Genomic DNA, 18,675 nt, shown 5'->3' on the forward strand with positions numbered 1-18,675 from the left:
GCGGGATGCTGGAGGAGGCTAAAGAACAGAGCACACATGGGGACAAACATTTCTATAAAAATGGAGAACAACTGGAATCCTCCTTGCATGTGCTTTTACTAAAATGTAAGACGTCTGACCTCTAGGAGCACCTGTTAGTAAAACTGTAGGTAAAAATACTGTGGAAACAGACAAAAGCCTTTATTATTTACTATGAATATCTTTATCAATCTCATTGAGACTATAACAAAAGCTACTGACCAATTCTATAAGCTTTTGCAAGAATTACATACTCATTACACCTTTAGTACCCTATTTCTAAGCAAGTATTTTGTTCTTCTCTAACAACAGTGTGTGCTTTATTTTATTGAAGGTTAACTGCCACATCTCTTGCCTGTTGTTTTGTCTGGCTAGAGCTGTGAACTTGAAATGATAAGGCATTCCTTCCAATAAACCTCTAGAACTACATGTACTAAAAATTTGCTGCTGGCCAGCTAACTCCACGGATAGCGCTGTTGGTTAGAGCATGGTGCTGATAATGCCAAGGTTGCAGGTTCAATCCCATTTGGGAAAACTGCATACTCCTGCAATGCAGGGGATTGGACTAGATGATTCTCAGGGTCCCAGTACATAAAACATTATGGCACATAAAACATTTATCAAGTCCTCCTGCTTTGGAGCAGCCTGTAGTAGCTGTCTGAATAACCTGTTTGCAAAAGACAGGCATTCCAGGGTCTCCTTGCACATTTCCATTGACTAGGCCTGGACACACTGCAATTTCTCAGCTTCAGGTATACCATTTGTAAAGTGGAAGCAACAAGCACCTACCTCACCATGACATATTTATTGCACTTCACATATACTTTAAAAGAACTGAAACACTGGTCTTTTTTTGCCAAATGCAATGAGCTGAAGTCTTGAGAATCTATTTTCCACTGTCTTCTGAAAAGCAAATGGCAGCCAACTAGAGGAATTTCTTTTAGCAGATCCATCATCAAATCGGTAGAATTGGTACTCGTCGTTTACTGCTTTTATTTCATTTTTTAAAAACATAAGAATAAACTGCAATTCATTTTAATTACAGCACATATCCACAGTTCATCATCTAAGAAGGTGCTTGGAATGAATCTGTTCTAGTATTCTTTTTCAAAATATTTGTTTGCAAAGTCTTTTGTGATTTTACTCTATCCGGTTTAACTGCAGGCATTAAAAAAGGCCCAAGGATGCTATCACAGGGAAAGGAAGCACGGCTATGTTCACGCAAAAGGAAATCCCCCCTAGCTCCTGTTTGTGACAGCAATTGTGGCTGCATACACATCTCATGTTTAAAGCATATCTTGATAAACTGTAGTTTACCCCTCATAGAATTACATTCCCCAGCACCCTCAACAAGTCACAGTTCTCAAGATTCTGTTTTGGGGGGTGGGGAGGAAATGTGCTTTAAATGTGTGGCGTGTACACAGTTCCTGAAGAGTTGCTGGATGTCCCTACGTGCTTTCTCTTTTCAGAGCTCAAGATCAGCAGGAAACACTGCTTCAGCTAAGCAGGCATGAATGTAGGCCAGGAGGAAACACAAGAGAGACTGGCGTCACACAACTGCAAAGCAATATAGCCAAATGAAGAGGGCACGGAGGATGGCAGTGGAAAAATCACCTTCAGCAAATGTGGTTTACATCCATAGCACATATCAAACAGTAAAAATCACCTCCTACTAGGGGTATTTAATAAGATTTTGACAGGCAACAGCCACTGAGTAGAGCTGACTAACCATGGTTGTGCATGTTGTGTGAAATACCCTTTAAAAAAGATTGCTTAGCCTGGAAGATGATGACAAGGGAATCATTGGTATGACACAGACCTTTAAAAATACCAGCGCCAGTATTATTTACAAGTAGCCTTTGTGCAAACAGTGGGTCCGAGCATGAGCAGATTTTTAATCCCTGCATTACAATTCTGGTGGTGGCTTATGAAATATAAGACACACCGTAAATATATGTCTGCTAAAATTACTTCATAACATGCAGCATAAATTTTAAAATTTCTTAGCTGGGCCAGATGTTCAAATAAACACCAAACACTACAAAGTTTAACCAACATGGTTCTATTTAAAAACTAGTTTCAACCATGGCACTCAGTGACAGTAATACAATACTTTCTTCACAAAGTGATGAATATAAAAATATGCCATAAATTCATTTGTAAACTAGTATTCTAATACATGTATGTCATTACAACATACCTTTATATATATATTTATATATATAACTCTTTCCTGAGATACTTAGGGTGGTTTTCATTTTATTGTGTTGGATGCATTATCTTTGATCACTTTAAAATACTGGTGCAAGTGGGAACAACCAAAATTATACATTTAAAGTAATTAATGCAAAGATTGGGCAGAGGAACAGCTCTTACACATGTTGCATTTTGAAAAGATGGAACAGACACTGCCTTAACCATTTGACTCTTTCTGGATCAGAAAGAAACCTGAAGTTTCAATTAAGAATCTACAAAAATGCAGCGTTTCAGGAATGTTAGAGGCTGGAGTAGAAGACAAATGATACAAAGGAAAAGTCATAATTCTTGTTGACTAGACATTGCCTGCAGAAGCATCTGTACATGCTGTAGCCAGTTCACAGTTTCAATATTGATACTAGTCTGTCTTGGAAGAGCAAATGTCTTTTAAGGTTTCTAGCTCTTCTATAAGTTTCTTGTTTTGAACTTCTAACATCGCAACACGACTCTCCAGACATTTCACATATTCTTTCTTCCGCCGTCGACATTCTTTTGCAGCCTCCCTGAAAAAAGCAGAAGTAAAAAGGGCAAACAAAAACACTTTTTGGCATGCTACTGGAGTGGCGGGAGCAGGGAGGGGGCAGGGAAACGCAGTGATGATGGTCAATATAATATGGACACCATTATGCTTTCCAAAATTTAGAACAACTCTTCAAAAACACCTAAGGACAACTGGGATTGCAAGGGCAACGCACTGTCCCTTCCTCAAGGGCCACATGGCAATCTGTAGAATTGCTTCATCTCATGCCTTGATTAGCATTTTTAGCCAAAAAAAAAAAAAAAAAAAAAGGTCCATTGCCCATTGCCAGTTACTCTGCTTTATGGCAATAAAGATCTTTGAGGGCCTTGAGTTCCTCAATGAGAGTCTTGTTTTGGTTCTCAAGCACAGCCACGCGATTTTCAAGACATTTGACATACTCCTTCTTCTTCCTGCGACACTCACGAGCAGCTTCCCTGGAACCAACACAAGGCAAATGACTATAGGAAAAGGCACAGCACAACGACAACCTGGATTAAAAAAAAAAGAACCTCCAGCACCAGAAATGCTGAAATCAGCAAGTGCCAAATTGGTAAACTGTACAACAATCACACCACCAATTCTACCGACAATGCAGGGCAGCGGGAGAAGCATGATGATAAACACAGGAACACAGATGGATGGACAGCGTTCTATTCAGATGTTAACAAAGCACCGCTCGCTACATCAAAACTCGCATTAGAACAAAAAGCACAGGACTGACAAACATCCCACCTCATCTGTTTCCATAATTCGCCATATTCACATGCATAAACGGGGGAGAAGCATCAAAGCCCCGTCTGCCAAAATGTTATCAACTAAACTGTCTGCAAAGATCAATGTCATGCTTTCTCTTCAGACTGAAGTCTAGATACCAGACTGAAATTTTGCCCCCCAAAATCCTGTTTGGGGCAAAAGGTCAAATCAGTTATAAAGGCATTAAAAGGAACCCGAATGGGTTTGCAATTCGAATCTTAAGTTTTAAAATAACTATTATAGCTTAACTCACTGTACTGAAAGAGCATGGCTTGCCTGACTCCCTAGTAAGTTCATGGCTGAGCAGACCAGCTGGAGGTTTACTAGCTACAGTTCAAATTACAAGCCATTTTACTGTACCAGCTATGGCTAAATGACAGGAACAGCATTTAAACAAACATGTTGTGCTCTTTACAAAGGAAGGGAAAGTCCATCCCTTCCATCGATGGTGTATACAATAAGATCCAGCTCTTCTTTAGGTAAATATGGGAACCTTCCATCTTGGATTTGCTGTTATGGGCACATTTTTTCATACTATTTTGGGCACTCGGTTAACAATCTGAAGCACCTTCTCTCCTCCTCTGAAACTCAAAACAGCTTAACTAAAGCATGTTTGAAAGTCACCTATGTGAACAGCTCTGAGAACATTTTTGTTGTTGTTGAAAAGCAGTATATAAATATTGTAAATAAGCCCAAACAAGCAACAGTGAGAAGCTTTCAGCCATGCCATCAGCACCTCAGTTTCTGTTAACTCACCTAAAAGCTAGGGAGATTTTATGGGGTGGGATCCACCCTCTTTTTTGTAGGGTTCACAAACAAAAGGCACTTCTGCTTGCACGAGGGGGTGGGCAAGATTTCCCCCTAGAAACATCTGCACACCCAAGCTGGGATCCATTAGCTACCATATTTATTTATACAGAAAGAAAGTACACCTTAAGAAAAACTGGTGCGTGTTGCACATGTGTTACTGATGGCAGACACAAGGCTAAACCTGGTAAGAGAATGAAAGAGAAAAAGAGAGCGCAAACATCTGGAATCTAAGGCATGAGTTTTTATGGATGAGCAATTTAAGACAAAGGGCATGAGAAAAAGCAATACCATGGATGCAGTGAGCAATGGCAGGGTTAGTTACAACTGAGACGACTTTTTCCTACAAAGCGCATGCCAACAGCAGACATTAATATAAGAGTTCATGCACTGACACCAAAAACAAGACACACAAATAGCACAAATAAGCTGACCACCACCACAAAAGGGGGGAGGGGAGACATCCAAATTGCAAATTACAGCAAATTTGTTTTGCTGTAACAGACACGAAATCAGTTGTTGGGAAGTTAACAGAATACCCCTCAAATTAAGCAAAACACTTCCACCCTTCCTTTATAGAAGCAGATGCTACATTGAAACTGCCTGCCTCAAATTCATATCCCAAACACTGGCAATAAGAGAAATGCATAAATATAACCTCTCACCACATCTACACCATATATAGTTGTGTAATATATGAAAATACTGAATATAGCATTTCATAAGCTATAGATCTTAAGGGGGAGAACTCTACAAAACACCCAATAATATGCATTGCCAAAAGCCACCAGTGTGTGCCACCTCCGAGGGAGGTCCAGAGGGTGACAAAGACAGAACGGGCCTTCTCTGTCGTAGCCCCTTGTTTATAGAATGCTCTCCCCGTGTTCATACAATTCTGTTATTTTATATTTTACTTGGTTGTAAATCGCTTCAGGACTTCTTCAGCGGGGAGCAATGCATAAATTCAATAACCTAACCTCACTTTAACCTCCTATCTCCCCCTCAGGAACTATAAAGCAAAGGTAATCTAAGTTTTCCATGATCTCATAAGGAACTTCAGGAGGTTTGTTGCCATTTATATCCCCATAGCAAGTGAAGAAATTGTGTTTCTTTTCTATTTGGATAGTTGGCAGGTTGGTGAACTTAGAAACCTGCACAGACTAGGCTGACTCTTGTCCCAAACAGCCACAGCCTGTTTCAAATCCGCTACCACATGAAGTGGTGGAAGTTTGGCTGTTCGGCCTTTGGAGAACAGTTGTTCTAAAGCAGCTTTTTTGAACTTGGGGTCCTCCAAATTTATTGGGCTACAACTCTCACGATCCCCAGCCAGTGTGGCCATGCTTGCTAGAGCTGATGGGAGTTGTAGGCCAAACATCTGGGGAGGCACCAGATTGAGGAATCCTGCTTTAAAAGCCACAAAGATTCAGTAATGCAACTGTATAGTATTCAACGGCACTTTAAGTGCCAGGGCAAAGGTCATCAGCAGTCAAGAGAGAAGGCACTGCCCTCTTCTCCCCAGTAAATTACGTGGAAAAACCCACTGGCCAATTTTATCTTTGGGAAAATGTTCCTTAGCAACTATACTGATTTACCACCCCCATCTTTCCTGTCATCAGCTCTTGAAAGTAAATTCAACTCATTGCTTTTTCTTGAAATAGCAATACCTATTTTTCATGAGCCTTAGCTCTCTTTTACGTGTTGCTTCTTCTGCGAGCTGCTGTGGGCTATGCAATGTTCCTGGGGATGCTGCCATGACTACCCCTTGAGGTAAGGCTGTGGTTGGAGTTCGGATCTGGTAAGTTGGCATGTCACCTGTAGCAGCTGCAACAAAAGAAGAAAATGACACAAAAGAAATGTCACACAGTTCCATGATCTAAAACGTTGGTTAGCATGTTGGTTTCGAATACCAGGAAGAACTTAATTCACATTCTGTGACCAGTTCCTTAGATTTGAGGAGGTTCTCCCATTCTCCCACCACTGCGGTGTCACAGATAGGGCCTTCTCAGTTGTTGGCGCCCCAGTTACGGAATGCCTTTCCCCAGGCACCAAAAGTTTTGACATTTCAGCACCTGGCTAAGATCTGCTTTTTTGCCCAAGCAGCTTGGGGATATTAGTCTGCTGCTGAAGTTCATTTTGGTAGTTTTAACATGGTATTTTTACCTGATCTTTATTTACTTAATATGGATGTGGTGGTTGTGTTATTTTAAAGTTATACAATCCACCCTGAGATCTGTGGATGATGGGCAGCCTAAAAATATTCAAATAGATGAATTAAATAACATCCAGACGAGAATGTTCTCCATCTATTCAAGTGCAAACAGAACAAAAAGTGCATTGCTTACTGTAGAGAAAATCAGCAACACAGAAATATTCAAAGGTCTAAAAAGCACTACAAACATGTTTTCTTATAAAACAAAAACAATCAAAAACTAAGATGCCCAGGAAAATAAAAAGGTGGGATGGACAATACCACAATGTAGATGTGAGGTGAGCTTTTCATAGAATCATAGAATAGAATCATAGAATCATAGAGTTGGAAGAGACCACAAGGGCCATCGAGTCCAACCCCCTGCCAAGCAGGAAACACCATCAGAGCACTCCTGACATATGGTTGTCAAGCCTCTGCTTAAAGACCTCCAAAGAAGGAGACTCCACCACACTCCTTGGCAGCAAATTCCACTGTCGAACAGCTCTTACTGTCAGGAAGTTCTTCCTAATGTTTAGGTGGAATCTTCTTTCTTGTAGTTTGGAACCATTGCTCCGTGTCCGCTTCTCTGGAGCAGCAGAAAACAACCTTTCTCCCTCCTCTATGTGACATCCTTTTATATATTTGAACATGGCTATCATATCACCCCTTAACCTCCTCTTCTCCAGGCTAAACATGCCCACCTCCTTAGCCATTCCTCATAAGGCATCGTTTCCAGGCCTTTGACCATTTTGGTTGCCCTCCTCTGGACACGTTCCAGTTTGTCAGTGTCCTTCTTGAACTGTGGTGCCCAGAACTGGACACAGTACTCCAGGTGAGGTCTGACCAGAGCAGAATACAGTGGCACTATTACTTCCCTTGATCTAGATGCTATACTCCTATTGATGCAGCCCTGAATTGCATTGGCTTTTTTAGCTGCCGCGTCACACTGTTGGCTCATGTCAAGTTTGTGGTCAACCAAGACTCCTAGATCCTTTTCACATGTACTGCTCTCAAGCCAGGTGTCACCCATCTTGTATTTGTGCCTCTCATTTTTTTTGCCCAAGTGCAATACTTTACATTTCTCCCTGTTAAAATTCATCTTGTTTGTTTTGGCCCAGTTCTCTCATCTGTCAAGGTCGTTTTGAAGTGTGATCCTGTCCTCTGGGGTGTTAGCCACCCCTCCCAGTTTGGTGTCATCTGCAAATTTGATCAGGATGCCCTTGAGTCCATCATCCAAGTCGTTGATAAAGATGTTGAATAAGACCGGGCCCAAGACAGAACCCTGTGGCACCCCACTAGTCACTCTTCTCCAGGATGAAGAGGAACCATTGATGAGCACCCTTTGGCTTCGGTCAGTCAGCCAGAAGAAGGCATCGTACAGCTGGGAAGCCACTACAGTGGTACCTCTGGATACGACTGGGATCCGTTCCGGAGCCCTGTTCGCATCCAGAAACAAACGTAACTAGTAACGGCACGTCTGTGCACGCACACGTCGCTTTTCACCACTTCTGCGCATGCGCGTGACGTCATTTTGAGCGTCTGTGCATGCGTGAGCGGCAAAACCCAGAAGTAACGCGCTCAGTTACTTCCGGGTTGCCGCAGAGCACAACTCGAACGTGCTCAACATGAAGCATATTCAACCCGAGGTATGACTGTATTGAAAAAGCCCTCTCCTTAGCAGCTACGAGACATTTCTCCATCTCTGTGACAAAGTGTTGGGACTTTATACTATACTCTACATAGGGCTTAACACACTATAGATGTGACTTAATTTATAAGCAATAGCAAAAATTGCTGTAAACCACTCTGGTATTTTTTTATGAATAGTGGTATATAAATATTTCTATAGATATAAATAAATAAAAACAATCATAAGAGAAACCATAGAATCATAGAGTTGGAAGGGACCACAAGTGTTATCTAGTTCAACTCCCTGCAACTGAAGAAATATTTTGTTCAACATGGGTCTCGAACCCACCATCCTAAGATTAAGAGTCTCATGCTCTACCAACTAAGTTAGCTAATTAATGGGCAACCAAGTTCCTCAAGCCCTGGCAGGCCACTATATATAACTGTAGGAGGCCATTCAGCCTGGTGGGTCACATATTTTGCAGGCCTATTTTGAGAGGTACCAGCAATCAGTAACTCCAGAAAACACAGGGATTTTTTAACAGAATTTTAACAGGGCCTTCATCACCTCACATGTAGGAAGCAAGAGCCTCAAGTCAGCCTAGGTCTGTCCAGACAGATGGATGCTCTCTTGATCTCTCGAAGCCAATGATCACAGAAAGTGGGATGGGCTGCCAAACTGGCAGATTTTTCTTGGGCTCTACCTCACTTTTGCTAAACGTAGTTAATAGCTAAATGCAAGTAAATATCAAAAAGTACATTTTCTTCCTTCTGTCCTTTAACAGAACAAATGTCAATGCATCCAGATAAATTCTGCAATTATTATCTATTGAATCTGTTGTCATGGTGACCACTACCAAGCAATGTCCAATATTGTTCTTTGTAAAGTATGGGGAAGTAGAAGCAAAAAGCAGTAGGATAGATAAAAGAGATAATATTCCAATGAATGTCTTACCCTGCTAGTCCTTCTTCGGGGAATTTCAGGGACATAAAGACTGAACATTTAGATGTGCTGTCCATAGCTGTCAACTTTTCCCTTTTCTTGTGGGGAATCCTATTTGGAATAAGGGAATTTCCCTTAAAAAAAAGGGAAACGTTGACAGCTATGGTGCTGTCTCTTCCTATGGTCATAAGAAAAGCATTTTGGGGGGCAGGAATCTCATTCACCCTATTGTTTTTTTGCTCCTACTTCCATTTCCCGGGGGGGGGTCTGTTTTTGTTGCAGTTTGTAAAGTATTGCCTTAGATGCCTTACAAATATCAGCAATAAGTACGTGAATGGCCGCTGCTGTAATTATTATTATTTATTAAATTTATCAGGCTGCAATCTGGTAGCTTTACACAGGTAGGGATTAAAGTTCCAGTCAGTGATATCATTCTTCCTCTGCTCCTACCCCCCACCATATTATGAAGTTTTGACACTGTTGACCATTAACATTTTAAATTCCTGCGTGATAAAAATGGCTTTAAAACAGCATGCAAAAATGCAGAAGTAAAGAGATGGTATTCCGGTTTTAGGTGAACTGCTTTGAGGGTGTTGTTGTTTTTTCCCAATCAAGCAGTGTATTAATTTTATGAAATAAATAAATAAATTCCCAAAAATGTATACAGTACACTGTTCAACTTTTGCCAAGTTTGAGTTTGAGAAAAGCACAATAGCCATTGTGTCATTGTTCCCCTTTACCCTTATTGCAACCAGGAACCTATTTTGTACATTGCATGGGGTCATTTAATTAAGCTTTGCTTACAGAACTCCATCTCAAGACTGATACAAACTGGAGAACTCTGGTCTTGTCCATTATGCCAAACTTGCTCATGCTCCCCCATACACACCCCTTTTTGTAATTTTAACATCCAGAAAAAATATTGAGAACTCCAAAGCTTCTCCATGACTCTGAGACATTTTACTTGGCCCTAATAATTTTTTTTTACTCAACTGTGTCTTCTGGATTCCCTCCCCCCCCCCCCAGGTATCAATATGGCTATCGGCAATGTTTATAGCTGTTACTGTTTTTTTGCTATATAAATTAAATTGGGGAAGGGGGGGGTGAATCCAGGTTTCATTCTGTAACTAAACCATAATTCATAAAATAACCAAATAGCCTATGGTACAAAAACTACCTGCAAGGAATGATCAGTCCGCTCCTGATTCCCACCACAAATATTATTATTTTTTTAAAAACCTGCCACTCAGTACTGGCAAGCAGAACCAGGCATGCTACATATAACAGAAGTCTGAGTTTCACCCACATTCCCCTCCACACACGGCTAGCAACCTTTACCACAAGGATTATAAACTTCACTCAAGTCTGCTGCGCTGCTCCTGGTCCTTTGGCTCGTGTGAGCCTGAGGTCTTTTATTACTATTATTTAAAGAAAATATCCCGTTGGATCAGCAAACAAACAAAAGACACAAAAGCCAGGCTTACTTAGCTCCAGAGACAGCATGCAGGCTACTGAATTAACGCTGTAACAAACATGCCAGCAGCGGCGGCAGCACTGGTTGAAGCAGAAAGGAACTGACTAAATCACAGCATGACTCGCAGCTGACGTCAATGTGTTTGTTGTTTGTGGAGTTTAACTTTTCCAGCCCCGCTGAAACGCGATTCCAGGAAATCTATCTGACGTCAGCCTGCTGAACTCTGCTGTGGAACAGGCAGTTTTTTGAGTGGAGGAGGCGCAAAATAACTAAATCATAAAGCCCAAAGCATTGCTGGAGCACCCACGCGGGTCACTCAGATTTCATTTCTGCTCTTTATTACCTGTCAGAGATGGAAGACCGATTACATGGCTGAAGTGAGCACAGTCCACACAACTACATGCTGGCTGCCGGAAGCTGAAAAAGCAATCTTTCATATACTTCCAAGCTGTTTAATCATTCTAAAAAAGCACCAAGGGAGACAAGTTCCTTGTTCGCACTGCTTAAATAAAAGGATTGCTTCAAAGCTCATGTTAGCAAGGAAAAACAGCACAAAAACTGAAAGAGCACCCATCGGTCTAACTAACTAAAATGCTGCATCAGCTAAAGAAATGTTAATGACAGCTTCCAGGAGTCTATAAAAAAAATGTGCTTGGTAACTAAGTGCTCTAGACCAGCAACGCTGTCGCTGGGTGTTCTAGCAAACAATTCCCCCTGCTTGCAATTTGGCTGCCTAAATCCCACAGATTCCGTGGGATTTCAGCAGCCCAGCTGTGAACAGCACTACAGCCCCAATTTCCCCTTTCAAAAAATAAGCTTACAGAATTGCCTACCGGTTTCGTCTCTGGTTACAGCCATGGCCAGCGTCTGCTCGAAGGCTTCTCCTCTGCCACCAGCAGAACATGAAATGTTCCAAACAAGCAAGCATGTGCAGGATTACAAGCTCCAGCACTGACATCATAATGACCTCACTAGCCTACCCCGTCATTAATGTGCTTTCTCACTGGAACAGCTCATTGAAACAGGAGCCCAGGGAAAACCTTTGCTAACAAACAATCACTTCAGACTTTTTATATAGCCTAGCTTTGCTCTCCCCGCAATACAAAGGCAGGCACAGATCCAGGGAGCCGGCTATAAATCAGGCTCCACAGACGCATCTGCAGCAAGGGCAGATGTTATTTCGGTGCCAACGCTTTTCAAAATAAAGGTTCTGAAAACTGTACTTTAAACAATAATGCAATTCAGTATCTGTATGAATTAAAAGTTGGCAAGCCAGGGTAGAACTGTTTCGTACCATGTCAAGACACCATAAGAGGAGCCCTCCGGCTTCATGATGACAACAACTTAACATTTACTAAAACACCTACATTTCTCCAAGCACTATACATATATTAAAAGATGAAACAGCCCCTGCTCAGAGTCTAATAGACGTGATACAAAAGCGAAAAGGGAAGAGGAGGGAAGAGGAAAGGAAACATGGGGACAACTGCTTCTTCACTAGCTAGTGGAAAAAGTCAGGTTGGTCTCCTTTTTGTTCTAATTTTCTACCTGGGAGGCAGGGGAAGCAGCCTCCCAGTTGGTCCTAAGTCACTTTGCTAGTGACAGAGGCTAGAGTGTGCCTCCTTTCAGCTCTGCAAAACCAGGTAACAGAGCAAAGGACGTCAAGTTCAGCATCCTGTTCCTCACACTGACTAACCAGATATCCTACAATCAAGACATAAAGGCAATATCCTCCGTGGACTGCTGTTTCCCTGCAACAGATACTCAGAGGCACAATACCTCTGACCCTCGGGGCAGTATGTTCTTACCTTTATCCCCACTTCTGAGTAAGGATGAATATAAACCCACATGAATAAATATTCCATTGCTATTTATCTACTTTTCATGCATTGCCACCCTGCCTTTCAAGGCATGTTGCCCTCGGCAGTTTTCCCTTGGCATACTTGCACTTGATAAAAATTGCACAGCTCTTGGTAACTACTAAGAGAGAAAAAAGATGATGTTGATTTTCTCCAAACCCATCAGTTCACACTAACCTCTCATAAATATTTTCCTGCAGATCTTGTGACTGATAGGAATTTCTTCTTGTCTCCAACAGCCATGTTGTGAGCCTCTACCATTTCTGTACATAGACTCTTTCCAGCATCAAGGCAAACAACTATTATAGAGACTCCATTGCAGAATGTTACGGGGCAATAACCACTTGTATATAAACTACTTGGACTAAGAGGCTCTCATATGCAGTTTTTGGAACCATACTTCCATTCAGCCTCTGGTGTGATGACAATGGAGTGCAATCACAGGAGTCACCAGATGTATACGGTTATTGCTATAAAAAGTATCATGCACATTTTGGTCCTCAGCATGGAATAGAAACAGCAGCAAAGGAACAGAAGTGCTTTAGTACAGGGTGGGCAGAAGATAGATTGGGATCTACAGGTAAATCTCTGGGTGATTTTCAGTGGATCAGCAGGAGCTTTAGACTCCCAGAGGTTTAGCACTAGCAACAACTAAAAGGCTCTCTCACATACAATTAGCTTGCTGAAATGAAGAAAGCTTGTGGGGAAAGCAGGAATGGATTTATGTGAGAAAGCACTGCAACATCAGAGAGAACAAATGCCTTGGCTGAGCAGCAATTCTAAGTGTGCAGAAATCCCCCTGTGCCATCATTCTGATCTGGCTCTGGGTGGTAGATCTGGAGGTTATAGTAAAAATCAAATTAGTTCCATTGAGCCTCAAGTCTGTCCACCCCTGGCTTAGTTTCCACGTCACTGAAGAGGCAACACAAGAGTGCAAAAGGAAAGTACTCTAGTGCTGAAGTTAATGTAAGAGGTGCCTTTGCTTTGTTGTGTAAATGTCCACCCAGGTGTATTTTCAGAAACCCTCTGTTATGTACTGAGCTGAATAGGATCCAAAATGCAGCAGTCTGATTGGTCCTAGAACAATAGGATTCAGAATGCAGCAGTCTGATTGGTCCTAGAACAATGCAGCAGTATGATTGGTCCGCAGGAGCCACCCAATCCAGCTCCAGGTGGAAGTGAATCCACAACCTGATTGGCCTATGGAAAATCCCGGAATTAGCCAATCATGTGCAGTCCATTGTGTAAATAATGTATATAAAGCAGATATTTTGGGGGAACTTCCATTCCTCCTCACCACTATGAGCTGAATAAAGAGCATGGAGTCCACTCTTGACTCCGACTATATTTCACCCTCATATCCTCTCTCTCAACCTCCTTCCTATTTTGCTCAACAGGCCTGGTTTACTCTGTGCACAAGAGAAGTTAGCAATCTCTTTTCATTATTGTAGCAGCTTTCCAGGTAGTGTTCACAAAGTGGCTGCTTATCATGGTTTATTGCAAACAGGATTTATTGTCTGATGGCTCCTAATTCACTCCTCCTCCCCGGAGGGATAAACAAACCAGAACGTCATAATTAAACTCAGCTTTCCATGAGGTCTAGACCTCAGATCATTGTTTCTTCCTTCCTACCAAGCCAGTATTGCTAACCAGACTAAAACTGTTGGTTTAGGAGTACTGGCTAGTTGGGGAGCAAGCCACAATCCTGGGTTTGGATGTTACAGGAAGTCAGCAATAATTGTTGGCTTCCTGGTTTGTTTATCCTGCTTGCATCAGGGAAGGAGAGAAGTGGGTGTAATTTGACAGTGTTCAACAGCACACTTCCCTTTCCTAGCAAACCATAATAACCCAGCAACACTGGTTTATTGTGACATGTCAATTGAGGCAGCTGTAGTCTGAGCCATTTCCTTTGGGGAAACTGGTAACTAAATGAGATTAGAATTAAATGAGATTACCACTTTTGAACACAACTTTTACCTGGCACCTTCATTGTATATCCTTAGGCACCAGACAAGAACATTCCTCTTATCCCAGGCCTTTGGCTAATTAAACAATCTATGGCTTTTTAAGCTGGAGGGGAATTGTTTTTGTTTGTTTTTGTGTTATGTATTTTTTCCATGTTTATATTGTAAACCACCCTGTGATCCTCAGATGAAAGGCGGTATAGAAATTTAATTACTTAATAATAATAGAATACTCTTGACCCTGCTTCTTTGTGGCTTCACACTAGCATCTTAGGATCATCTTGCAGTTTATCGTTATGTCTAAGACTAAGAAACATTTAATCTAATTCCTACTCACACATCATCCATTGTACATAAGCAACACACAGTAGTATAGCATGACAGAATGTGCCCTTGTCACCATAAGCTGGGCACAATGTGTAGCTGAAGAGTATGTGGCTATTTTATTTATTAACAAAATTTATATACTACTTGCTTGTAACAAAATCGAAACAACAACAATTTTCAAACCTCTCCTCTCATTTTGCCTGGTAAAGATCACAGATTATCAGACTTCTGTGTATTACGTGCTTCATCTCTGGACATTACATCCAAGGCAATGAGGCATAAGAACCTACTACTTCAGAGTGCATTAAGTTATATGCAAATTTGCCAACCTCTAAAGAGAGCTTGAATTTCGCAGACTCTTGACTTTTAAATATGGTACTTGAGTTGAAGTTACCAACTGTTCTACCATCTACATTAAAACAAACCCTTCTTTCATGTCTATTAGAGGAAAGGCAGAAAGCAAAGTGCAAGAGACTTTTTCAAAGCAAGAAGAGGATGATAAAGGGAACAAGTTACTCCCTGGCATAGCATCCAAAAGACCACAGAAATAACCCTGGTGTCCTAGTAAAGGTATACATCAAAAAGGAACAAAAATAAGCCACAAAAAAGGAGCCACTCACACAGTGAAAAGGCCAACATTGATCAAATTATATACAGAAATATATTGCACCCACCTCAGCATTTCAGACTAAGTTACTGTATCATCCATTTATCCAAGAATCCATGCTATGTAAGTACACTGCTTCAATTTTTTTCTAGCAATGATTAAAGTTGATCAAACCATGCTCTGCTCCTTAGATGAATTGGCCATGAAACACATATATTTGCCTATAGTGCATATTTTACCGTATTTACTGTTAAACTTTATTTTCATGTTTGTAAGCTCATCGTTAAGTATTTTACCTTAACTCTGTCATTTTGTAGTTGTAGGGAAGAGGGTCCTTTCCTGTTTTTGTTTGTTATTTGCTGGCTACTTATAGCCCACCTTTCTGCTGAAAAATCTATTAAGTGTTCAAAACAAATAGAGACATACAAATGCCATTTAAAAGCAAATATAAAATGAAAGCATACCTTGGACAACAACTTGACTCCCAGGTACAAAGAACTGTTGTGTGCCATCAGCTGTTTGGGCTGCATATTGTACAATTGTAGCACCGGGCTGAGGAGCTCCTGAATTTGTCATTGTTAATGTCTGCAACCCCTGAACGCCGTCAGATGCCTGGTTAGAGATCTGGATTGCTCCACCTTGGGCTATAGCAACTTAACAAAAGCAATAATGGTATTAACCAACGGAAACAAGAGTCTTTGGAACAGCTCTAATCCAGCCATTCCTAAACTGTGTGTTGGGACACGTTAGTGCACCTTAAAAGAACTAGTAGTGTGCCATAAGAAATTAATAATGAAGAGCTTTTTTGAGGCTCTGCAACCACTGCTTTTCAGTCAGTCTTCTTCTACAAATGCAGGCAACACTGCTGAGTCTTTGCATCAGGAGCAAGTGATTTCACCTGATACAGACAGAGAACAGAATTACCTGTCCTCAGAAAAGGCCTCCCATTTCCCCTCTGCAATTCTCTTATCTTGGTTATGCTATTTTCTATCATATATATATAGTATTAAGAGTGTAGTAGGCCTCCTGTGTTGATTTGGAAGAAAATAAGGGTGACTTGGCTATCAGAGGTTTAGGAAACACTGATTCAGTGTGTACTACCACTTTTGTAATTTGGATACAGTCTAACTCAGGAAAGGGTCGCTTGTAGCTCTTCAGATATATTTGGACTCCAACACTTATCTGCCCAAGCCAGCATGGTGAATGGTCAGGAATTATGGGAACTAAAAATCTAGTAACACATTCCCCAGCCCTGATCTAAGTCAACTTTGTATTGCCTCAAGGGATGCTTTGCCGTGCAGAGACAACTTTTATCAGTGAAATCTTGTACAACAGAAGACAGTACAAAACGGCTGCATAAATTATATTTGAATTTTAAAAAGAGAAAAGAATAAGAATAAGCTGTTAACTTTTCCTTACATGACCTGCTACAGTTTTCATAACAAAATGCTACATTATAGGGTATAGATTTTAGGTGTCAGAACAGGAACAACGCGATGCAAAGTTAAATGTTCCATTCTCCAACATGACAAAACAACCTTTTAAATAAGTTCTCCGTCACAGATATTTCAACTCTGCTCATACTTTACATGGAAAATATGCTTATTGAAGATTTATCTGTCACCATGTACAACTCTCTACTACATTTTCCAGTCAATGCCAAATTGTTGGACTCTGCACTCCAAAGCAGAACAGTAAAAACTAGATTCTACACAAAATCCCCAAAGGGCACACTCTAGTGGGAACAACTTTTGTACAATTATTAGGATTTGGAGTGTTTCCTCCTTTAAGTCAAGGATGCTTAGTGCAGGATTAGTTCCCAGTGAACTGGTGTCTAATTCTAAACTCATAAAAAAGATTGCAAGTTGCATTTCTTTTTATCTTAAGGACTGTATTTATGGAAGAAAATTGTACAAACTTCCTTGTGTACCCTAGCTTCCAACACACATTAAGGAGCATAAGATTTGAAGAAACAGAATGGAACAAAGTGAGCAAAATTTAATTTTTGCTTATCAGATCATTACTGTAAATTATAAGAGATCTTTATTGATGTAAGCATGAATTTCACTTGGGTTTTAACTGAGACTTTTTCTTGAATATTCCCCCCACTCTCCACAATAGATCTAGCTTACTAAGTTAGCGATTTACATTTTGGTTTTAAGGACAAAAGCTAAATATCTTGTTTGATGTTATGGGATACATACTGTACTGCCCGGTGCTAGTCTGATAAAGGCTCGTTGGCACTGCCATGGCAGGGATGCCAGAGGGCGCTCCTTCTTCCTCTGGCTTTCCTTCTTCAATCTTAGTGACACCGGGTGCATCAGAAGAAAGTTCATTCAGAATTTTTCTGACACAAGTAAAAACACACATACATTTAAAAGCAGCTGGCCCATGAAATGAGTGACTCATTTTAACCGAAAAGCACCAATTGTTACAACACAAAATTATAGCTTACCGATATGAAGGCCTCCTTGAAAGTATCTCCCTCCGTTTCTGAGAATCAATGACAACCTCTGACTCTGTAGATTCATCTGCACTTGTAGCTGATGCTACCTAAAATATGAACATTAAAAAATTAACCATCTTAGGAGTAGACTCAGAAGAGTTAACTTGCAGCATGGAATCCAGATTTGCAGAGGAGATTTTACTACCAGTGATCCATCTCACAGGACTGTCATAAAACTGCTTTGAAAATTTAACAATGCTTTGTAAATTAAAGATAGCAGCACCAACATCTAATGGTAAGGCTATTGATAGGGGGTGGCCCAGAGGGCTGAAGCCTCAGGTGTTTTGCACTGGATCTTGGATTCCCTGCCTACACCACCCCTTTTTTTTAAAAAAACCCAACAACAACACTTTTTTAAACCTTGCTTGCAGAGCTGCTGGACATACTTCAAATCACCGTGCTGGTCATATCACCAATCAACTATTATTATTGGGTGGCACCCAAAGCAGTGCCAGAGGTGTTTTGCCAACACAGTGCCAGATCTGTCTCCTCTTTTCCCCCCAGTGTGATCTCCAAATTTTCTCCAGTGTGTCCCCCAGCTCTCCAGTGCCTATTTTGAGGGCAGGAAAGGGGGAGACTGCTGAGCAGAGGAATGAAAAGTTCTGATCCTCTAGTGCACGGGTGTCAAACACAAGGCCCGTGGGCCGAATCCGGCCCGCCAGACCTCGTCATGTGGCACGTGTAGCCGCCGCCGGCTGCCAGCCTTCACCTTTTATTCTCGCTTTTTTTTTTTTACACAAGAAAACCGCCTCTTCAGCGCATGCGCGGCAGCCTACAAGCCAGAGAACGTCTGCCCTCTAGCGGCGCGGCCGTTCTACACAGGA

At 41.2% G+C, this 18,675-nt stretch overlaps 1 protein-coding gene across 9 annotated transcripts in view; it reads right to left on the reverse strand.

Moving 5' to 3' along the window:
• Positions 1-2,064: 2,064 nt before the first annotated feature.
• The window catches only part of CREM (cAMP responsive element modulator), a 34,057-nt gene continuing 17,446 nt past the window's right edge, over positions 2,065-18,675 (reverse strand). For 2 of the 9 annotated variants that reach the window (XM_079947012.1, XM_079947010.1), the window contains exons 4-8: positions 17,801-17,898; positions 17,550-17,692; positions 15,810-15,998; positions 6,019-6,175; positions 2,549-3,228 (exon numbers count right to left, since the gene is read on the reverse strand). In XM_079947012.1, the coding sequence (XP_079803138.1) occupies positions 3,084-3,228; positions 6,019-6,175; positions 15,810-15,998; positions 17,550-17,692; positions 17,801-17,898 (732 nt within the window). In that variant the 3' untranslated portion in view covers positions 2,549-3,083. Of the gene's footprint in view, positions 3,229-6,018; positions 6,176-10,598; positions 10,746-10,931; positions 11,050-11,409; positions 11,581-15,809; positions 15,999-17,549; positions 17,693-17,800; positions 17,899-18,675 lie in introns of those variants that run through there. The other 7 variants (XM_079947011.1, XM_079947013.1, XM_079947014.1 and 4 more) reach the window with 7 other exon arrangements.

Source organism: Podarcis cretensis (assembly GCF_951804945.1).
Source record: "Podarcis cretensis genome assembly, chromosome: 12".
Lineage (NCBI taxonomy): Eukaryota > Metazoa > Chordata > Lepidosauria > Squamata > Lacertidae > Podarcis > Podarcis cretensis.